At 46.8% G+C, this 23,060-nt stretch overlaps 1 protein-coding gene across 1 annotated transcript in view; it reads left to right on the plus strand.

The window, feature by feature from the left end:
- The window catches only part of LOC120381713 (zinc finger protein 420-like), a gene marked incomplete at its 3' end in the record, with an annotated part of 62,295 nt that overhangs the window by 7,978 nt on the left and 31,257 nt on the right, over positions 1–23,060 (plus strand). The window contains exons 2-4 of the mRNA XM_039499835.1: positions 6,479–6,605; positions 11,000–11,064; positions 11,934–13,137. Of these exons, the coding sequence (XP_039355769.1) occupies positions 6,479–6,605; positions 11,000–11,064; positions 11,934–13,137 (1,396 nt within the window). The remainder of the gene's footprint in view (positions 1–6,478; positions 6,606–10,999; positions 11,065–11,933; positions 13,138–23,060) is intronic.

Here is a 23,060-nt window from a genome sequence, read left to right on the forward strand (position 1 = left end):
CGCTTCAGGCTCTGTAACAGCATTAACATGGAATCACAGACAGTCCCCTTGGGTGATCCCATATATCTCACCACGCAGGTGAGCCAACCTGTGTGACAGATGGTCCCTTACTCCAGGGGTTCTCAACCTTTTTCTTTCTGAGCCCTCCCCCCAACATGCTATAAAAACTCCACTGCCCACGTGGCCCACAATAACTGGTTTTCTGCATATAAAATCCAGGGCTGGCGTTAGGGGGCAGCAAGCAGGGCACAGGGCCCCCCACAAAGCTACATTGCTCAGGCGTTGGCTTCAGCTCTGAGTGGTGGGGCTCAGGGCCCTGGATTTCAGCCCCATGCGCTGGGACTTCAGCTTTCTGCCCTGGGCCTCAGCGAGTCTAATGCCGGCCTTGCTTGGCAGCCCCCCTGAAAGCTGCTCACGGCCCCCCAGGGGGCCCCAGACCCCTGGTTGAGAACCACTGCCTTACCCCACTAATCACAGCAATGTTCAGGTTACTGCCAGTCCCAAAGGACCAGTCACTTCCTTAGGTCAATTGAATCTTAGATCGTCCAACAAAGACAACTCTTGTAGCCAGTCCTGTAATAACCTGTATTAAATTTTATTTAAAACCAGAGTTGTTTACAAAGTTAAGGCAGGTTAAAGCAGATGCAGATGAGTTACAGTCTTAAATTTCAAAAGGTAACAGAAGCTTCTATAATAAGCAAGTTCTACATAACCTGGGTTAGTCCTAAAGAATAAGGAGCTGGGGATCTCTTGCTTATGCCTAGAAACTTTGCCCCCCAGAGTCCAAGCAGCATACAGATCATCAGTTCCTTCTGTATGGGGTTTTTTTACCCCCTTCCTGCCATGTGCTCTGAGCTGCAAACTCAGCCAGAGGGAAGTGAAGAGCACAACAACAGTCTTGTGTCGTCTTTAATATCCCATAATAGTCTATCTGGTGTGGATGGACCTTTCCTGCCAGGCAGGGTGTAATGCATTCGGTTGCCAGTCAGCACTTCGACTAGGTAAAGTCTCTCTCCTGTCTGGTGATTTACAGAGGCTCACAATGCAGCTACTCAGATATTAACCCTGGCAGCAAATCACACACATTTAGTAAAGTCTAAACCCATTGTTATAATTCTAATACCTCTTTTAACAATACTAACACAGGTGAGTCAGACTGATCCCAGCGATGCGTTTGTCCATGTTCAGTTAAGACTTGGGAGCTTTTGCAAGAATTACACCTCATCTGCCAGTGTCACAGGCAGGCTGGGCAGGGATGGTGTCTCTAGCCTCTGTTTGCCAGAAGCTGGGAATGGGCGACAGGGGATGGATCACTTGATGGTTACCTGTTCTGTTAGTTCCCTCTGAAGCACCTGGCATTGGCCACTGAGCTAGACGGACCATTGGTCTGATGCAGTGGGCAGCTCTTATGTTCACAGTCTGTATGAGGAGTATCTACTCATTGAGACTCACTGGGGAGCCACAGAAAGGAACAAGATGTGCTGAGGCAAGAAGGCCCTGTCTCAGAGTCCCCGGGGTCACGCTTCCCAAAGGCTAAAACTAGGCCCAGCCCATGAAGGGGCACTGCCAGAGAGACTGGATAAAGGCTGGAGCATCAAACGGCTTTGTAAACCTGAGAGAGCTGCCTTGGGGACAGTGACAGGAGAATCCCAGAGTGACTCCTTTGATTCTGCTCTTCTCTGGCCTCTGATTGATAGAATCATAGAACTGGAAGGGACCTCGAGAGGTCGTCTAATAAGAACCTTTTGTGTACTTGCAAACTGTGATCATGTCCCCTCTCAGTCTTCTTTTCTCCAGACTAAACAAACAAAATGTTTTCAATCTTCCCTCATAGGTCATGTTCTCTAGACTTTTAGTCATTTTTGTTGCTCTTCTCTGGACTTTCTCCAATTTGTCCACATCTTTCCTGAAATGTGGCCCCCAGAACTGGACACACTATTCCAGTTGAGGCCTAATCAGCGCGGAGTGGCGCGGAAGAATTACTTCTCGTGTCTTGCTTTTTTTGCAACAGTGTAACACTGTTGACTCATATTTAGCTTACGATGCACTGTGACCCCTAGTTCCCTTTCCGCAGTTCTCCTTCCTAGGGAGTCATTTCCCATTTTGTGTGTGTGCAACTGCTTGTTCCTTCCTAAGTGGAGTACTTGGGATTTGTCCTTACTGAATTTCATCTTATTTACTTCAGACCATTTCTCCAGTTTGTCCAGATCATTTTGAATTTTAATCCTATCCTCCAAAGCACTTGCAACCCCTCCCAGCTTGGTATCGTCCACAAACATAAGTGTAACACAGAGACTCTGCTGCTGGGAGGGTTTCACCATGTGTCAGAGGGTTACACCCTGGTGGGAGGGCGCTAGGCCTGTACTGGGATACGGTCACTCTGTGCTTCATAGTGTGGCAGAACCGGGAATGTCCATTAGCAGGGGAAAATCCTGGGGGGGGAATCGGCTTGTGGAATGGACAAAAACCCCACCTGAATTCTCTCACCTTGCCCTTCTCGCCCTGGCAGGTTACAGAATAACGTCCACGTTTCGCTCCAGATCATCCCCTCCTCCCAGGGGGAAGGAAATGGCTGCAGTGGAGCTGGCTCAGGTAAGGGATTCTCAGGGAGCTGGTGGTGGGTTCTGCTTGGAGGGAGAGGAGCAGTAAATGCATAGGAGGGTGGGAATTGCTCGAGGTGGTGGGAGGCAGGAACTATCTAGGGTGGAGGAAGGGAGGGGACAGGATGTGACAAAGCTTCTGAGACTTGTGTAATGTAGGGTGTGATGGATTGTCACCCCCGGGGTGCACTGTGGGGGGCTTCTGGGAACCGCTGTGCCCTCTAACCCTGAAGCTGGGCTGGCCCTTCTCACAGTGGTTGGCCGGAGATTCAGCCAGCCTCTCTAGGCCCTGTTATCACCCAACACGACAGCAGGTGGTGCCATGCAGCCAGCTAAGCTACCTGAGTGCTTTACTTAAGCCACTCAAGGACAGAGAAGACAACAGCCAATTTCCCAGCGGTAAGTGATATCAAAGCAGATTACTTAGGCCTAGTTTGAGTTTTTGGTTATTTGCTAACATACTAGATGGATAGAATTTGAACTAGCAATTTCTCCCCCTTACTGATGATAGAAGCAGTCCACCAAGTTTCCATATGCAAGCTTGAAATCCCTTTACCCTGGGACCAACACTTCCCCCAGTTCAGTCTTTGTTCCTCAGGTGCTTCCTCAGGTGGAGAAAGTGAATAAGGAAAAGTTATTTACTTGTTCATGTAATATAAGAACTAGGGGCCACCAAATGAAATTAATGGGCGGCAGGTTTAAAACAAATAAAAGGAAGTTCTTCACGCAGCACACAGTCAACCTGTGGAACTCCTTGCCTGAGGAGATCCTGAAGGCTAGGACTATAACAGCATTTAAAGAGAACTGGATAAATTCATGGAGGTTAAGTCCATTAATGGCTATTAGCCAGGATGGGTAAGGGTGTCCCTAGCCTCTGTTCGTCAGAGGGTGGAGATAGATGGCAGGAGAGAGATCACTTGATCATTACCTGTTAGGTTCACTCCCTCTGGGGCACCTGGCATTGGTCACTGTCAGTAGACAGAATACTGGGTTGGATGGACCTTTGGTCTGACCCAGTACGGCCGTTCTTATTCCTAGATCGATAGATTCTAGGACTGGCAGGGACCTCGAGAGGTCATCGAGTCCAGTCCCCTGCCCTCGTGGCAGGACCAAATACTGTCTAGACCATCCCTGATAGACATTTATGTAACCTACTCTTAAATATCTCCAGAGATGGAGATTCCACAACGTCCCTAGGCAATTTATTCCAGTGTTTAACCACCCTGACAGTTAGGAACTTTTTCCTAATGTCCAACCTAAACCTCCCTTTGCTGCAGTTTAAGCCCATTGCTGCTGCTTCTATCCTTAGAGGCTAAGGTGAACAAGTTTTCTCCCTCCTCCTGATGACACCCCTTTAAATACCTGAAAACTGCTATCATGTCCCCTCTCAGTCTTCTCTTTCCAAACTAAACAAACCCAATTCTTTCAGCCTTTGTTCATAGGCCATGTTCTCTAGACCTTTAATCATTCTTGTTGCTCTTCTTTGGACCGTCTCCAATTTCTCCACATCTTTCTTGAAATGTGGTGCCCAGAACTGGACACAATACTCCAGTCGAGGCCTAACCAGCGCAGAGTAGAGCGGAAGAATGACTTCTCGTGTCTTGCTCACAACACACCTGTTAATGCATCCCAGAATCATGTTTGCTTTTTTTGCAACAGCATCACACTGTTGACTCATACTTAGCTTGTCCACTGTAACCCCTAGATCCCTTTCTGCCGTACTCCTTCCTAGACAGTCTCTTCCCATTCTGCATGTGTGAAACTGATTGTTCCTTTCTAAGTGGAGCACTTTGTATTTGTCTTTATTAAACTTCATCCTGTTTACCTCAGACCATTTCTCCAATTTGTCCAGATCATTTTGAATTATGACCCTGTCCTCCAAACCAGTTGCAACCCCTCCCAGTTTGGTATCATCTGCAGACTTAATAAGTGTACTTTCTATGCCAATATCTAAATGGTTGATGAAGATATTGAACAGAGCCGGTCCCAAAACAGACCCCTGCGGAACCCCATTTGTTATTCCTTTCCAGCAGGATTGGGAACCATTAATAACTACTCTGAGTACGGTTATCGAGCCAGTTATGCACCCACCTTATAGTAGCCCCATCTAAGTTGTATTTGCCTAGTTTATTGATAAGAATATCATGCAAGACCGTATCAAATGCTTTACTAAAGTCTAGGTATACCACATCCACCACTTCTCCCTTATCCACAAGGCTTGTTATCCTATTAAAGAAAGCTCTCAGATTGGTTTGACATGTTTTGTTCTTCAGATACAGAGTCAATATCCATAACTTCAGATAACAAACATGATCCATGCACACAAATAGGATAATCATATTCGGCCAATCACAACTTTTCCAATGACACTGCACATGACGCATCTTGCACAAAATGCCTAATAATTATGGCCTAATCATTTTATACTCCTACCACTATGCTGAATGTGGGGTGTAGTGTCAGATAGGGCCTAATTTCAAGGCACAGGAGTTGGGAATGGAACTTCCCTCTTTGTGGAACAGGAAATAACCCCAGCCAGGGCTGGGAAAACTTCCCAGACTCCCCAGTGCTGGAGCCGGAATCTACTGACACTTCATTAGTTACCACCACCCCCAATCTTTGTGGCAACTGCAAACTTTATCACTGATGATTTTATGTTCTCTTCCAGGTCATTAATAAGAACCAGTCCTTGTGGGAAGCCCCTAGAAAGAAATCCACTCGACCATAGTTCCCCATTTACAATCCCAGTTTTTAATCTATTTAATATATGCCCTGTGTATTTTTTATCTTTCTAGTTTTCTAGTCAAAATGTTGTGCTGAACCAAGTCACATGCCTTACAGAAGTCTAGGTATATTACATCAATACTATTAGTTGCAACAAAACTTTTGATCTCATCCAGTAAGGATATCCAGTTAGTTTGACAATCTATTGTGTCTAAACCTTTGTTAATGGGTACTAATTATATTACCCTCCTTTAATTGGTTATTAATGAACTCCAGTATCGGCTGCTCCATTCTCTTGCCCAGTATCGATTTTAGACTCTCTTGTAATTAGCTGGGTCATCTCTTCTACACTTTTTAAATATTGGCACAGCATTAGCTTTATTCCAGTCTTATGGAATTTCCTCAGTGTTCCAAGTCCTAATGAAAATCAACACTAACAGTCCACCACGCTTCTCCACCGGGTCTCTCAAAACTCTTGTTATCTGGACCTGCTGATTTAAACACATCTAGCTGTAATACCTGCTGTTTAACATACTCATGAGTTGTTGTTGGAATGGAAAGTGTCGTCGTCAACATCTTATGATATGAGTTACATCATTTGTTTTTCTCCAAATCCAGGAGAGAAATATTTATTGAACACTTTTACCTCTTCTGCATTATTTTTGATAATTCTGCCATTTCTATCTAGTAATTGACCACTACCGTTGTTAGGATTAATTTTGTACTTAATATACTTTTTAAAACTTCCTTCTTATTTTTCATTGATTGATCATTGATTTCTGATAGCTTCCCTTACCAATTTTCTACAATTCTGACCTCCTAACTTATAGTCTTTACTATTGACTTCCCCTTTCTTCCATATATTTTATTTGGAGAGTGTTGGGATTCCTACCAGGAGCCACCAGCAGGGTCAGAGACAGCCCCATCTCCTGTATCAAGCTCTGGCTAGTGGGTATGTGATAAATGTGATGACCCTGCCTCCGTCTGTCAGCTGGGAGACACAAAGGTTCTCTCTTTCTACCCTCTGATGCCGCCTGGCTGTTCTAGGCAAGGTGGGGTGGGACTCTGTTAACATGTTCCTCCATTTACCTGGTGCTGCTGTTCCGTGAATAGTGGGGCAGCAGGTACTGAGTGTTGAATTCTTGCTCTTTCAGGGGCTGGTGACCTTCGAGGAGGTGGCTGTGTATTTCACCAGGGAAGAGTGGGCTCTGCTGGACCCCACTCAGAGAGCCCTCTACAGGGATGTCATGCAGGAGAACTATGAGAATGTGACCTTGCTGGGTAAGGATTCCCGTCCTCTTGGAATAGGAAATGAAGAGATAAGGTTCATGCCAGCCCCACAATGCCACCTCTACTCTGTCCTGTTTCAGCATCACCCCAATATGCCAGTGACACACACACACTACCAGAGACCCTCCTGCTGCAGAACACTTTGGGAACAGCGCACAGGAGCCGTATTGCAGTGTCAAATAGCTCCTGTTTGCTCAAGTAAACTTCTTTGAGATGGGGCAACCACATCCGCACGGAGTATTTGAGATGTGGGCGTCCCATGGATTTGTGTAGAGGCAATATGATATTTTATGTCTTATTATCTGTTTCTTAATGATTCCCAACATTCTGTTCGCTTTTTTCACTGCTGCTGCACACTGAGTGGATGTTTTCAGAGAACTATCCACAGTGACTCCAAGATCTCTCTCTTGAGTGGAAACAGCTAATTTAGATCCGATCATTTTTTATGTATAGCTGGGATTATGTTTTCCAGTGGGCTGCAATATGTGTTATCCTGACATCTAGTACTGCTGAGATCCTGCATTCAGTGATATCCCTGCGCTTCCTGTTCCCTTTCTCCACTGAACCTCACCAGCCCATGCTTCCTGTTCCCAGCTTCCCCAGGACTCTCTCACTGTCTCTGAACCTCTCTGTCAGCAAGAAGCAGTGCCAGGGAGACTTGCCCTCTCTCTGGAGTCTTTGATTTCTGGGACATGGATTTACTTTCTCTGTGTTTTAGGGACTCTTTGAAATTGAGTGTCTGTGATATTAACCACAGTGCAACCTGGACTGTTGAACAGCTGTGTCCCCTCAGTTCCCAAGCTGGGGTGCCTTTTACACTGCTTTACTGTGAGAACAGCCACTCCTGGGCAGGTAACGCACAGTCTCCAGCATGTAACTCACTCCCAGCTACACAGTATTGAGTGCTGCTAGTCAGTGACTCACAAGTTACAGTGCAGCACAGGAGAACCCCAGAAAATTCTCTGCTCCCAGACTTCTCCCAGAAATGTGCATCTTTCCCTGTCCAGCCACACTCCTGAACAACGCAAGCTCATATGAAGTCTGTCATTTCATCAGTGGAAAATGACATGCACCAGCCTTGTTATCCCAGATGGAGTTTCCAACACACTTTATTACAAACACACTGGTTAGATAAAGAATAAAACAAGATAGTTAACAATCAAAAAAAATATTTTAAGATACAGATAATGAGGCATAAAGCTCAGAATTGTTTACAAAAGAAATGCAAAGATAAAACACAAATTAACATCTAAGTTAACCAGCTGAAACGGATTCAAGGCAAATGTTTCTCTCACCATGTGCTGAGACAGGCTGGTTTTCCTTTCAGCCAGGACTCGGCCTAACCCACCCCTTCCTCCCACGTTCAGCTCTTCAGGAGTTGTCATGAGCAGAGGGAAAGGGGAGAGAGAGAGAGTCTGAAGCATTTTGCTCACCTCTTTTTATGATTCTGTCCTTTGTACTAGAAACAACTTCATTTCTCAGCTGAGTCATGGTGCCAGGCTGTCTGTCGGAGATATGAGAATTGTGAGGGAAAGTCTACAGAAAGAGCTTTGGAGCTTTGGTCAAGCTAGTAGGCCTGAAGTGTTAGCTGAGCTTGCTTCTCTGTGTAAAGGGCATAGAAAGGCAAAGTGGAATGGAAAATCCCCCAGATTGGGGAACAAGTGAAGCCAGGGGGCTGGACTCGATGATCTTTCAAGGTCCCTTCCAGTTCTAGGAGATTGGTATATCTAATTATTTATTTTAATTTAAATCCCCCAAATTGGGGAACAATGGCTTTGTGTGCATAAGGGCCCTAGTAGGTGAAGTGGAAAGTCCCCAAACACACTGATTTGCAGTAACCGAACTTTTGAAACATAACCACAATGGAAGTGTTAGAAAAGTCAAACCACAAACTAGACTAGGAATAACAATAACAGGAAAGGCCGAATATGGAAAACTGATTGTTCAGTTTGCTTTTGACCTGCATCATATTTGGCAATATATTCCAAATAAGGAAATTAACGTGCAACGTATGTGCCATTGATTGTGGTTTTAAGCTTTAAAAGGCTTGTGTGATTTTTAGCTCAGGGGGACAGTATTCCAATAGCTGTCGCCCCCTGCGCACTTTTAACCAAGAAAAGAGCCTCAGGCTGAGCTGATTCAAAATCAATCGTGTGGTTGTTTTCCGCAACAACTTCAAGTGGTCCCTATGATGGAATGTAAATGTCTTCTTCACACCTTCCCCCTGCAGGAGAATGGCTGTTTGACCAGCTGTTTGCCTTGCTGTCTCTGAGGAACTGCTCTGTGGGTGTTCCCCAGAATTGTAACTTTTTCCATAATCTCATACTGTAAAATCTCATAACTTTACAGATAGTGTTACTACACATTTTAACAGGAGGATAATATTCAGTAGATTATGCATTTTCAAATGATATCTCACAAGCCATACTGTGTACAAAATTGATAATTTTCTAGAAGAGTGAACATAGGGGTTGTGGCAAAGTTCCTCCTCTCCTCTAGTAGGTCCTGCGCTTATTGGCGGATTTCTTCCCCTCAGTGGTTTTCCCCTTGGGTGAAACCCATAGTCTGGATCAACTACTCCTATGTCTGATTAGAAGTAGCGAAGTTAGGGGGGAACCCGGTCCCACCCTCTACTCCGGGTTCCAGCCCAGGGCCCTGTGAATTGCAGCAGTCTCTATAGTGCTACTTGTAACCGCTGCTTGACTGCTACAGCTCCCTGGGCTACTTCCCCATAGCCTCCTTCAAACCCCTTCTTTATCCTCACCACAGGATCCTCCTGGTGTCTGATGCTGCTTGATTGTACGGTGTTTTCCTCAATCCTCCAGTAGTACCCCCTCTCAGTTCTTAGTTCCTTGTGTCTCTTGCTCCCAGCTCCTCATGCGCACTTCTTTCCTCTGGCTCCTCCTCCCCAGACTGGAGTGAGCTCCCCTTTTTATACCAGGTGCCTTGATTAGCCTGTCCTGATTGGCTGCAGGTGCTCCAATCAATGTAGCTCTCCGGTGCCTTCTAGAAAGTTCTTAATTGGCCCCAGGTGCCTTGATTAGCCTGGAGAAACTGCCATTTTGGTTCCTATGGTCCTAGGGATTTGCTTAGCCTGGAGCTAACATACCTGCTCCTCAATACTTTCCTGTAGCCATCCGGCCTTGCTCCATCACAGGGTGTAGACTGACACAGTGTCTGTGTGTGTGTTCCCAGCAGATATGTGGGTATTTCAATCCCTCATAAGCACAGTGTTTGGCATCTTCATGGACCTGGGGAACTGGTCCTGCGAATTCACTGGTTTACCAAGTGTGACACTGTATGGAATTGTGAGACACTTTGGTATTAATAATAAAATAATATAATCTTATCAAATTGCAATGAATCATGCTAGATATGCCATTTAAGGTGTCAGGGGAAATGTTATGATTTTCCAAGTATGATCATTTTGTTTCTATGTCTGTATCACCTTTGTATTGTGAGTTATAGATATGTAGGGTATATCTGTATTTCCAGACTTGTGCAGTGTTTCTGGGTGACACCCCCAGACATATTGGCATCAACACTGCCTAGCCTGTTTGATGGCCCATTGAGGGTCATCAGCTATACAATGAGCCCATGGAAAGGACCAAGGGGATACACCTATTGCGTCAGCAAGACATGCCGGGGTATGCCTGTGTAATGAGAACTCCAAGGCTTTTCCATGCCACATGCTGTGAAGCTTGTGTTTGGGACACAGGAAGTACAAGCCACATAGCAAAAGGAATATAAAGGGCAGCTGCATCATCTCCATTTTGTCTTCAATCCCCTTGCGTGCCTCTGGAGCAACTTCTCTACAAACTGAACCCTGGAACAAAGGACTGAATGACCCATCCAAGCTATGGATGTGTTCCAGACGGACTTCCAAGCCAGCAACTCACCAATACTGCTAAGAACCTGATATATCCATTTTGGAATGTATCTGACTGCTTTCCCATTTAACTTCTTTCTGCTTTTCTTTCGTTTAAACCTTTAGTTTAGATGCTAAGGATTGGCTGGCAGTGTGGTATTTTGGGTAAGATCCAAACCTATACTGGCCTGGTGATGTGGCTGACCTTTGGGGTCAGAAGATCATTTTGTTTATGTGAGCAGAGTTTTGAAATAACCTCTCACTGTACTGGGCCTAAGTGCTGATTAGGAGTCAGAGAACTGGGATGCAATAAAGGGGCCGTGATTTCTTTTTCAGCTTCTCGATAACCCGAGTGGGTGATCCCTTTTTCAGCCTGCCCTGATCTTGGCATTCTCAGTGAGAACTGCCTCTGGCCCACCAGGTCATACTAAGCACTGAAGTTAAATTAATAGAATGTTTTTTATGACAAAGTCTTATGAAATCAAGTGAACTCCTTTGTTTTCTTTCATCTGAGCAGGGTTTCCTGTTACTCAGCCTGATGTGATCTCCCAGCTGGAACAGGGGGAAGAGCCATGGGTCCCAGACCTCCAGGGTTCAGAGGAAAGAGAGATCCTGAGAGCTCCCTGCACAGGTGAGGAAACATTAAACCACCCAGAATCTGTAAGTGCCTGAAGGAAACATCTGGGATGCCCAACAAAGCCCTTGGGGAGATCTCTCAGTTCATTATTATCCCTAGCAGGAGTCGTATCCTCAGGGTAACTATAGCTCATGGCTTCCTATAGATCCTAGCAGACACCAGGCAGTAGCTTCCTCCCTTCCCCCTGCGTATTTGGATGGGATGTGAAGGCTGAATTCATCCCCTCCTCTCTCCTGTTTGGGGGAAGAGTTTGGGGGAGTTCAGCTCCTGATTTTTATTTGACCTGTCTTCAGCACTTGTTTTTGTTTGGTCTTCCCCTTTCCATCCCTGTTTGAGGTTTCTGTCTCTGTCACAGCAGGTGATGCAATGGCATGTGAGAAAGAGGAGCAGAATTTTCAGCCTGAAAATGTCGAGCCAGTGGGTAAAAACAGAGCATTATCGCAAAGATCGAAAGGAATGTGTCCAGGAGTCATGAGCAGGAAACTCCTGGGAGATTCAGCACAGACCAGAAACAGAGCAAGGAAACCAGCCAGGAGAGAAATTGGATAAATTTATTTTCTCTTGGGAACTCAGAAGGTCCTCATGGAAACCACAACACAACAGGAAATCCTTAGGCGAAAGAGAAAAATACATGCCCTGAGTGTGGGAAAACTTCATTCACGGATCAAACCTTTCTGTTCATCTGAGAATCCACACAGGAGAGACCCTACAAATGCAGTGAGTGTGGGAAAACCTTCAATCGCAGCTCACACCTTATTGCCCATCAGAAAATCCACACAGGGATAGGCCCTATAAATGCTGTGAGTGTGGAAAATGCTTCACTGAGAGTTCAGACCTTTCTGTACATCAGAGAATCCACACAGGGGAGAGGCCCTACAAATGCAGTGAGTGTGGGAAAACCTTCAATCGCAGTTCGGACCTTATTAGGCATCAAACAATCCACACAGGGGACAGGCCCTACGAATGCAGTGAATGTGGAAAATGCTTCACTAGCAGCTCAAACCTTTCTCAACATCAGAGAATCCACACAGGGGAGAGGCCCTACGAATGCCGTGAGTGTGGGAAAACCTTCACTTACAAATCAGGCCTTTCTAGACATCAGAGAATCCACACAGGGGACAGGCCCTATGAATGCAGTGAGTGTGGGAAAACCTTCAATCGCAGATCAGGCCTTTCTAGACATCAGAGAATCCACACAGGGGACAGGCCCTACGAATGCAGAGAGTGTGGGAAAACCTTCACTCAAATATCAGCCCTTTCTCAACATCAGAAAATCCACACAGGGGACAGGCCCTATGAATGCAGAGAGTGTGGGAAAACCTTCACTCAAATATCAGCCTTTTCTCAACATCAGAGAATCCACACAGGGGAGAGGCCCTTTGAATGCCGTGAGTGTGGGAAAACCTTCACTTACAAATCAGGCCTTTCTAGACATCGGAGAATCCACACAGGGGAAAGACCCTACGAATGCCGTGAGTGTTGTAAAACCTTCAGTCGCAGCTCGCACCTTATTAGTCATCAAACAATCCACACAGGGGACAGGCCCTATGTATGCAGAGAGTGTGGGAAAACGTTCACTCAAAGTTCAGCCCTTTCTGTTCATCAGAGAAGCCACACAGATGAGAGGCCCTATGAATGCAGAGAGTGTAGGAAAACCTTCACTCACAGATCAACCCTTTCTGTTCATCAGAGGATCCACAGAGGGGAAAGGCCCTATGTATGCAGTGAGTGTGGGAAAACCTTCACTCAAAGTTCAGCCCTTTCTCTTCATCAGAGAATCCACACAGGGGAGAGGCCCTATGAATGCAGAGAGTGTGGGAAAACCTTCAATCACCGCTCACACCTTATTACCCATCAGAGACTCCACACAGGGGAGAGGCCCTATAAATGCTGTGAGTGTGGAAAATGCTTCACGAAGAGTTCAGCCCTTTCTCAGCATCAGAGAATCCACACAGGGGAGAGGCCCTATGAATGCAGTGAGTGTGGGAAAACCTTCTCTTGGCACTCATCCCATGTTAGCCATCAGAGAATCTGCAAGAGAGATCAACATTGTAAAAATCTCTAGGGCTATCAATACTTTGTTTTTGTAATACTTTTCCTGATTCCCACATAGTAACTTTTAAAGCTCTTTGAACTGTTTGCAGCACCGTTATCCCTCAGCTTGTCCAGATGAGTGGCCCATTTTTGCCTTTTGCAGTTCGCCCTCTTTTAAGATGGACCTATTTGTCCTTTCTATTGTCCCACAAGTAACTGGAGTGTGGCCTTCCTATGAGGAACCAGGGAGCATCACGTTTATACCATTCCTCCTATTGCAAAGTTATTATTAGAGTCGCCAGTGATACAGATTGTATCCTTGCCAATTGTTCTCATGTTGCTCTGGGTTGTGCTGAAGAGCAGTTATATTGGGAATTTTTCAAATTATATGTAAATGAAGAGGAGCAGGGGCAGGAAAAAAGTATAATTACAGCTTCTGTGACACTGGAAGGAGATGGGGTGACTCAGGCCACGTCTATACTTACCTTCCCGGTCGACGCGGTGAGTTCGACTTCGGAGTTCGAACTCCGGGCGCTAGTTCGAACTCCGGTACTCCACCGCGGCAGGCGGAGGTGCCGGAGTCGACCCTGGAGCCGCGGAGTTCGCTTCCCCGCCGTCTGGACGGGTAAGTTTTCGAACTAGGGTAGTTCGAATTCAGCTACGTTATTCACGTAGCTGAATTTGCGTACCCTAGTTCGAATTAGGGGCTGTGTGTGGACCAGGGCTCAGAGATTCCCTCCTTCCCCATCACTGCAGAACTGTTACCTTTGCCTGAGCCAGGCAGAGTTTATCTTCATCACATTCTATCCATCCACTTCTCAAAGTGTCATGTGATGAAGCATTCTCCGTTGTCTGTGCTTGCAGATGATGTTTTGACTTCTTTAATCCTATATCAGAGTCGCTATGACTGGAGATGAAAGTGTCAAAGAACTGGGAGGAATTCAAATGGATCCCAAATACAGTGTGATCATTTAGAGTTTAAATTCCAGGTTCCATCTATTGTAAAGCCACTTCTGGCAAGAGGGCTGTTTTTCCCTTATTATGGGGATGCTATGATACTAAAAAATTTGTAAATAACATAACTGACTATTGAGACAGGGATGAGGGAAGCAGGTTTGAATGGATCAGAGGAGAATGTGATGGGAGACTCTCTTGTCCCGATTCTGAATAATCAGATGTAACCTGCTCTGGAATTTCACTTGACACTTTCTTTGTCATGTATTCTCTCTCTGTGATGCGGGTTTCTATCTTTCCTGAAGGCTGTTTGGTCACCCAATTGGATATTAGTTCATTTGGTAGGATGTAGCTCAGATTTATTGAAGAATTTAAGACAATGACCCTTTGCTAAAGTCCTCATTTATGATTTCAGCTTTGCTTTTTCCCCATCCCTCCATGATGACATGGAGAAAGTTGAAGTGTAGTTCTATAAACAGGAGAGAACTCTCTAATTTACTGGACAAGCTAACAAAGAAACAGCAGTGATTTAAAATCTCCACTCAGAAATGGTGAACAACAGCAGAACCCCAACTAACTGAAGGAAGTGCATCTGATCACAGTGTATTTCAGTTGTTTAAGGCAATATTGTCTTCGATGATCTGGGAAGAGAATTCCATGGTAAGTGATTTTGAACTAGGCAAAATGTCCATGGGTTTGGTTCCCAAAGCATTTGTAACCCAGGCCCTACAGAAGATCTCTCCTAGCTAATCCTATGGTATGGGAAATGCAGCCCTTCATGACACAGATGTTGAGGAAATAGAAGTGGAGTTTTTGTCAAATTTATCCTTTGTAGGTGCTAAAGATGTGTATAAAATGAAACCAGTGTTGAAAATGTAATAGCTTCTGAAAAATAGCCATTTTTAAATAGAATCTCCAGCTCTGGTAACTAACGAAGATTCTGATCCAGGCCTGTATCCAGTCCCTTCCCTGGACCTGTGCCACCGAATTAAAGAAGAGCTGGGCATGTTTCAGGAAGCCATTCCTCATTAACACTGCTGAGATTTTAAGTGGTTTTGTAAAGTATTCTACTTCAGAGAACTGTAACTTTACCTATCCAAGACCAAGGATTTGGAAAGAGCTGAGGTTGAAAGAGTCCACACCCAGTTCTTGGTTTCTACCCCAGTAAAGGAAGCTATGGTGACCCAAGGAAAATCGTTTGTACAGCTCCACTTCCAAGTTCAGTGTCACTGATTACACTTCCAAAGTATGCCAGGGTTAGATTGAGAACAGTCATCCTTCACTGTTTGGATGCAAAGAGAGAGTGCTTCATAGGACAGTCCTTCCCTGTGGATCCCAAACTGGCTGCCTGGATGGGTAACAAGGACTTTCAGGCTGTAGAAATTATGGTAACCAATAAGGCAAAGAATGTGTCAGCCTACAATTTCAGATTTTCAGATACACGCATGTTGAGTCCTGAGACTATGGTTTTGTGTCTGACGCTGTGGCTACACAATTAAGCTGATGTTGGCACAGCTCCACCAATGTAGCTGTGCTGCTGTAGCACTGCAATAACAGATGCTGTAAGCCAATGGGAGAGATTTCTCCCATCAGACTTGATTAGTCCAGCCCCTGCAAGTGGTGGTGGCTATGTTGAGAGGAGAAGCTCTCCTGCTCATGTAGCACTATCTACACAGGGGGTTAGGGCTGTGTAACTACATTGTTCAGCTGTGTGGATTTTTCACTCCCCTAAATAATATAGTTATCCCAATAAATGTCTTTAGTGTAGACCAGAGAGGTTTCTCTTGTGTTTTATGCATTTACCTTACTTCTCTACCTCCTCCTACTTTGAAAGATTAAAAAGTGTGAAAAGAGAGGTATTTTTCTCCATGATGCAAACATTCCGACATAGAAGACCCCTTCTACCAACACATATGGCAGAAGATCCTGAGATATATGAACTCACAGAAGTGGTTGGGACCTACGTTGGGACAAACTACAATAAGAACCAGGGTTCAGTTGGCAATGGGGATTAAAAGAAAACTAACATATATGACAAGAATTTGTGATCTTTGAATATGTTATTGTTACCAATTAAAATGATAGGTGAAGTTATTGGTTAAAGAGTAAGAGACTGGGATAATCTGAATTATTCTGGAAAACTGAAAGTTGTCTTGATTTTGTGTTTTGTTAGTCATACAGGAAATGATGGCTAATCTTGAAAAGTTAATTAGATTTAATTTACCCTGGTTCCTCAACTGTTGCTACAGCACTACTACCCATCAGTCCAAAGACTGAGAGAAATGGAGAGTTCCAACCATTGTCCTTTTAGTATCTTATTGTTCCTCTCTCTGTTTTTTGTGCTGGCCTTTCTAGTCTATCACTTTCTGCCTTTGTTTAGTTGGTAACAGTTGGTTTCCATCACTCACGTTTGTTTGTTTAAATCTCTATCCATTGTTAAATACATTTTTTGCTTGTTTGATAACTGTACTCAGGTGCTGTGTGAGATACAGTAGAAATGGTCCACAGTAAAACTAGTAACCTGGGATACTTGGGCAGATAGGATCTGGGATTTCACTGAGTATCTGGTGATCCGGGCTGGACCCCAGAGGGGGACACATTGAAGGAACTCAGGGGTGAGGGTGGCTGCTGTAGCTCAGAGGAGGGTGCTTGAGTTCCAGCAGGATGGTGAGTTTGGTCACTAACATCCAAATGGAAAACTCCCTCTTCCTAGTGGCAGGTGGCAACAAGAGACTCACAGCCCTCAGCACCCTGAGAAGGGTCACAATGTGTCTCTGTGTTGATCCACCTGTCAAATTCACACAGGGAAAGCTCCCGATATTCCATCAAACTCTGCATCACACCTCTTGAGTATTTAAAAGAGTATCTCATAACTATTTGTCTATGTAAAGTATCAGAACAGTTCACAAATTTTAGGATCTGCCCTATGAAATCATGGAAAATATGCTCTTCACTCTGTGGGTACATCTAGACTACCCGCCGTATCGGCGGGTAGCGATCGATTTCTCGGGGATTGATATATTGTGTCTCATCTAGACGTGATATATCAATCCCTGAAAGTGCTTCCGTCGACTCCGGAACTCCACCAGCGCGAACGGCGGTAGCGGAGTCGACAGGGGTAGCCACAGACGTCGATCCCGCGCCGTGAGGATGCGAGGTAAATCGATCTAAGATACACAACCTCAGCTACGTGATCTTAGATTGATCCCACTCCCCAGTGTAGACCAGCCCTGTGAAAGCATGTAAAGAATCCAAGCGCTGGAGGACAGGGTTTGGGTCCAGAGTGACCTAGACAAATTGGAGGATTGGGCCAAAAGAAATCTGAGGAGGTTCAACAAGGAGAAGTGCAGAGTCCTGCACTTAGGACCCAAGAATCCCAGGCACTGCCACAGACTGGGGACTGACGGAGTGAGTGGGGTTTGATAGCAGCCTTCAACTACCTGAAAGAGCAGCAGTGTGGGCTTTCTCCTGGCCACTTTTGCTGGGCTGGGCAGGCAGCCTGGAGGCCTTTCTAGAAGAGAATTGGGAACTGAGTTAGAAAAACCAATGTGAAAACCAGAACCTCAGGTTTAGACTCATTCATTTATAATATTAAATCTTCAATTCTAGTGTCACAATCAATACAATTGCTTCAGCCTGATAGTTGCCCAAAGGGAAAACTTAACGTCTTTCCAAGGGGAGTGGAGAGAAAATACTTTTCAGAGTCCAAGAGAGACAAGGTGGGTGAGGGTAAGAGCTTGCAGAGGACCAACCTCTGTTGGTGAAAGAGACAAGCTGTGGAGCTAACTCAGCACCCTTCTTCAGTTCTGTGTAGCCTGGAAGGTCATCTCTTCCATAACCAGCAGTTAGAACATAAGAACAGCCACACTGAGTCAGACCAGTTCATCTCACCCACTCTCCCGAAAGTGGCCAATGCCCGGCGCCCCAGAGGACCCCTGGGACCAACATGGATACAACACCACCACAAACAAGGTTAAAAGTCAATGCACGTGAGAGAAGCATCTTGTGTTTCATTCCTTATGTCCTAGTCCCATCATGTGGCCATTTCCTTTTCTTCCTTTCTGTTAAAAGCTTTGGTGTTTTGCACAGAAACATTATTTCCCCAGGAGAGACCCAGGAGGGGGGGCTGCATTCCTGTACCAAACAGTCACTGGAAGGGGGCAGACAAAGGCCTTTAGGACGAGGCATCCGTCACTGTCAAAAGATCATCTCCCTCCTGCAGGTCACTGGCAGCCTGAATTTGTTCCTTATCCTCCCGGAGTCTGGGGGTTGGAATCAGCACTACCCAGCCCCTCCGTATGTAGCAGGAACAAACACAAACCTGATCTTTAAAACAAGCTGTTCCCTTCCTTCTCAGGGAAGATTTTTCTGTGATTGAAGTTGAGCTTCAGTTCCCCTCTCCTAGGGGCGGGGCAGGTGTGGGGCCAGCTCCCAGTAAGATCTGTTTTTACCTTTGCCCCCTTTCAGTCACTCTGGGATGGTAACTCTGCTCCCAGCTGTCAGGCAGCTTCCAGCCCAACCACCCTGCTCACTACTTCCATGGTCATGTGTCACCCCCTTTGCCAGCACACAGAGCCTGCAGGAAAGCTACTCCTGCCAGATGCACTGGTGATATAGTGGTGTGCGTAGGTGTCTTCCAAGCAATTCATCTGGGTTTGATTCCCAGCCAATGCAATAATGGCTTTTCTCTTTTGTTGTTTCCTCATCTGGAAGTGGCTTAATTTCAGTCACATTGTGTTACAATCACATTATCTATAGAATGAGACAATAAATGTGTCAAAGTCAAGCAGGTCATACAAGATGGAGGCACACAAGGGGCTGGAATGTGTCATCTGAGAAAGACAGAACACTTGGAAACCTGCATCTCCCATCCCTGGCCTTGCGGGTTATGATTCCAGCTGCGTGAGCTGTTTGTATGATGTTCGGCATGACAGGGAAATGAAATTTTGAGTCAGTTTTGCTCCTGCAGATTCCTTTGCTGTTATAATTATAATGACATGAACAACAGGGAGGCAAAATAAACATAACCCCCAAATTGCAATACAGCTGGGGAAAGAGACGATCACGGTTAAGCCAAACACTTCAAAATAAAAATTAATACTAAAAGGGGAGAGGGAAGAGATCAGGTATGTGGAGATCCTTGATATTTCAACGCACATTGTTAGAATCAAAGTTCAGACTTGACACTGGAAAACCCGCAACTACCTGTCTCTCTGAACACCTGTGATGAGCAAGATGGAGTTGGGACACCTGTTCTGCTTCAATCATTTATTGTCTCTCTGTTCTCTCCTTCTTCTCCTCCCAATTCCTCATCTCCAATGTCTCTGCCTTTCTCCTCTTGCTCCCTCTCCCCTGCCCTTTCCAGGAACTCACACTCTACAGCATTTAGGACAAGCCAGAGCTCCCATGTTCTGCACATGAGCCTGTGTCAGAGGACGTGTGACCCCGGTCAGAACCAGTCACCAGATCAATATGACCCTTTATGGGCGACTTCTCTGCCTGCTCTGCAATTTACATCCCCCCGCAAACAGGGTGGGGTACAGCTCTGACTGAGAGGCCTCACAGGAGAAATTTCAGCCCAAAGACAAATTTGTGTGAAATGCTGAGAAGTGAAGAGCCCCTTCTCCCAAATCCCCAGAACTCTAGTGTCACCCCCCATGGCACCAGCACAGGAACCCAGTGAGATGGGGTTACAGAATACAAGGGGGGAGGCAGCAGGGAGAGAGGTGACAGCAGGGCCGGCTCTAACATTTCTGCCGCCCCAAGCAGAAAGGAGAGTGCCGCCCCAGCGGCGCATCGTTCCGCCCAAGTCCCCGCCCCCAGCAGCGCGTAGCGCAAACCCCTCCCCCAAGCGGCCAATTCCCCCCCCCCTGAGCGGCACGTAGCGCCAGCCAATTCCCGCCCCGAGTGGCTCGTGGCGCCAGCCAATTCCCGCCCCCAAGTGGCTCGTAGCGCCAGCCAATTCCCGCCCCGAGTGGCTCGTAGCGCCAGCCAATTCCCGCCCCCAAGTGGCTCCTAGCGCCAGCCAATTCCCGCCCCAAGTGGCTCATAGCGCCGGCCAATTCCCCGCCCCGAGCGGTGCGTGGCACCGGCCAATTCCCCGAGTGGCTCGTGGCGCCAGCCAATTCCCGCCCCACCCTCACCGGCGGTGCAGCGCGCCGCCCAACCAAAATAACAAAACCAAACCCCAATCGCCGCCTCCCAGGTGCCGCCCCAAGCACGTGCTTGGTAGGCTGGTGCCTGGAGCCAGCCCTGGGTGACAGGGAGTCTCTCTTTCCTTCCAGGAACTGCAGTCACAGCAGGGAGGGCTTTATCTCATTGGAAGGGATCCGTGTCTGTCACGGAGGTGGTGGAAGTGACGAATTCTGTGATTTCCCGCGACCTCCATGACTTCTAAGTGAAAGCTGGAGACATGTAGGTAAGTATAGCAGTCGGTAGGTTTCCAGTATAGGGTGGTGTTCATGTGACCATCGCTTATTAGCACAGTAGTGTCCAGGAAGTGGATCTCTTGTGTGGACTGGTCAGGCTGAGTTTGATGGTGGGTTGGAAATTGTTGAAATCATGGTGGAATTCCTCAAGGGTTTTCTTTTCCATGGGTCCAGATGCTGAAGATGTCAGCAGTGTAGCACAAGTCAAGTAGGGGCCTTAGGGACAAGAGCTGAGGAAATGTTCTAAGTCAGCCATAAAAACGTTGGCACACCGTGGGGCCATGCAGTACCCATAGCAGTGCCGCTGGCTTGAAGATACACATGGTCCCCAAATGTGAAATAGTTATGGGTGAGGACAAAGTCACAAAGTTCAGCCTCCAGGTTTGCCGTGACATTATCAGGGATACGGTTCCTTACGGCTTGTAGTCCATCGTTGTGTGGAATGTTGGTGTAGAGGGCTTCTGCCTCCATAGTGGCCAGGATGGTGTTTCCTGGAAGATCATCGTAGTTTCCTCAGGAAGTCAGTGGCGTCTCGAAGATAGCTGGGAGTGCTGGTGGCGTAGGGCCTGAGGAGGGCGTCTACATAGCCAGACTATCCTGCTGTCAGGGTGCCAATGCCTGAGATGATGGGGCGTCCAGGATTTCCAGGTTTATGGATCTTGGGCAGCAGATACAATAATCCTGGTGGGGGTTCTAGGCTGTCTTATTGCCAAGGGACGGAGAAACTCGACCAGCAGCAGGGGGTGCAGAACATCGTCCTAGTGTGGGGGTGACAGCGCCTCCGAGATCCTGACATCCCAGCACTTTACACACCTTCCTAGAGCCTCCCAACCCCCCTGGGCTGTCGGGACTGCGACCCCAACCCTACTGACAAGAAACAGGCTTGGGGAGGGGAAGCTACTGGCTCAGGGTCACACCAAGTGTCAGAAGTATGGATGGAACCCAGCAGGCCTTCTTTCCAGGCCCCTTCGCTAACCACTGCTGCACACTCCCTCCCACAGCTGGCAATGAGAAGCAGGCCCTCATGGCCGCTCCCCCTGCCTTTGAGAGGGAGTGTGCTCCGCTGGAGTGACTGGGCCAGGGGATTGGGAGTCAGGACTCCGGGGTTCCATTGCTGGGTTTCCTATTGGTTCCACTGCTGGTTGTTTTCCTTTTCCTGGGGGACTCTGGGCAAGTTGCTCCCCCCTCTAGGGCTCCGTCCCCAGCAGGCAAATGGGGATTTCGTACCTTCCCGCTATTGGAAAGTGCTGGGAGAATCCCCCAGCCAAAGCTGCTCTGACAGCGCTAAGCAGCATCTGACCATTCAAGGTCGGAGCGCACTGCCCAGGAGGAGGAGTGTTTGGCTCTGGGGTTTCACTTCAGCCCAGTCTAGAGAGGGGCCCAGCCATGGGTTTGGCTCAAGAAGACCAAGTCTCCAATTTGTTAAGGGTGTTTTGAATTCCAGTCCTGAGCTCCAAAGTGCTTGGTGTCAGCTGCACATTTTGGAAGCAGGCTCTCCACTCCATTTTCCAAATCATTCATGAAACTATTGAATAGTACCGGACCCCGGACTGATCCCTGCCGGACCCACTAGGTGCACCCTCTCTGTTGGGCAGCCAACCATGGAGAAGGGCCCTTGGAGTCTGGGCTTTCAACCAGCTCTGCACCCACATGACACTGATTGCAGCTGGACTGCATTTCCCTCATTTGCTTGTGAGAATGTCCTGCAGGACTGTGCCAAAAGCCTTAGTAACCCCGAGATAGATCCCATCTACTGTTTACCCACCTCCACTAGGCCCGGAACCCTGCCAAAGAAGGAAAGAGGATTGGTTTGGGATGATTTGTTCTTGACAAATCCATGCTCCCTCGTCCTAAGAACCAAATTATCCTGTAGGTGCTGCTGACAAACTGATTGTTTAAGAATATATTGCAGTATCTCTCCAGCTGTGGAAGTGAGGCTGGCTAGTCTGTAAGTCCCAGGGGTCTCTTTGTTCCCCTTTTAAAAATGGGTCCTGTCTTGTTCATGGATGGGAAGATGTTCTTTTTCAGGGATCTCAGACGAGAACTGAGGCACAACACCTGGTTTGTTACGGTTTGTTACGGCCACAAAAATGGAGGCAGGAACCTCTTCTCTCCTGCTGGCAAAGAACCCCAGGTACCTAAAAGACAGGTAATGGGCTTTAGAAAAGGCAATGGTTAAAAAGTTTGGCCCTGGCCATTTCTTGTTTCCACAAACTAGACATTTTAGCAAACTTTAGAATTCCTTGGTGCTAAACACCCTGAAACTCCCCTTTCTCCTTCACAGAGGGCTTTATCGCCCCTTATCTCACTCAGGCTCACGACTGCCCAGAGTTCGAGAACTGTCCCTGTTCCCATTGGGGAGGAGCCTGAGGTATAGAGAAGGGAAGTGACCTGTCACCAGATGGATCAGACTGAACAGGTTTCAAACCTCCAAGAGGTTCTTACCTTCTAAACAGGGACAGCTGTTTTCTAGTAAAATCACTAAAAGGGGAAGGAGAAAACTCGAAAGAGGTTCCTCCTGGCGC

Source organism: Mauremys reevesii, linkage group 14, assembly GCF_016161935.1.
Source record: "Mauremys reevesii isolate NIE-2019 linkage group 14, ASM1616193v1, whole genome shotgun sequence".
In the NCBI taxonomy this organism is placed as follows: Eukaryota; Metazoa; Chordata; order Testudines; family Geoemydidae; genus Mauremys; species Mauremys reevesii.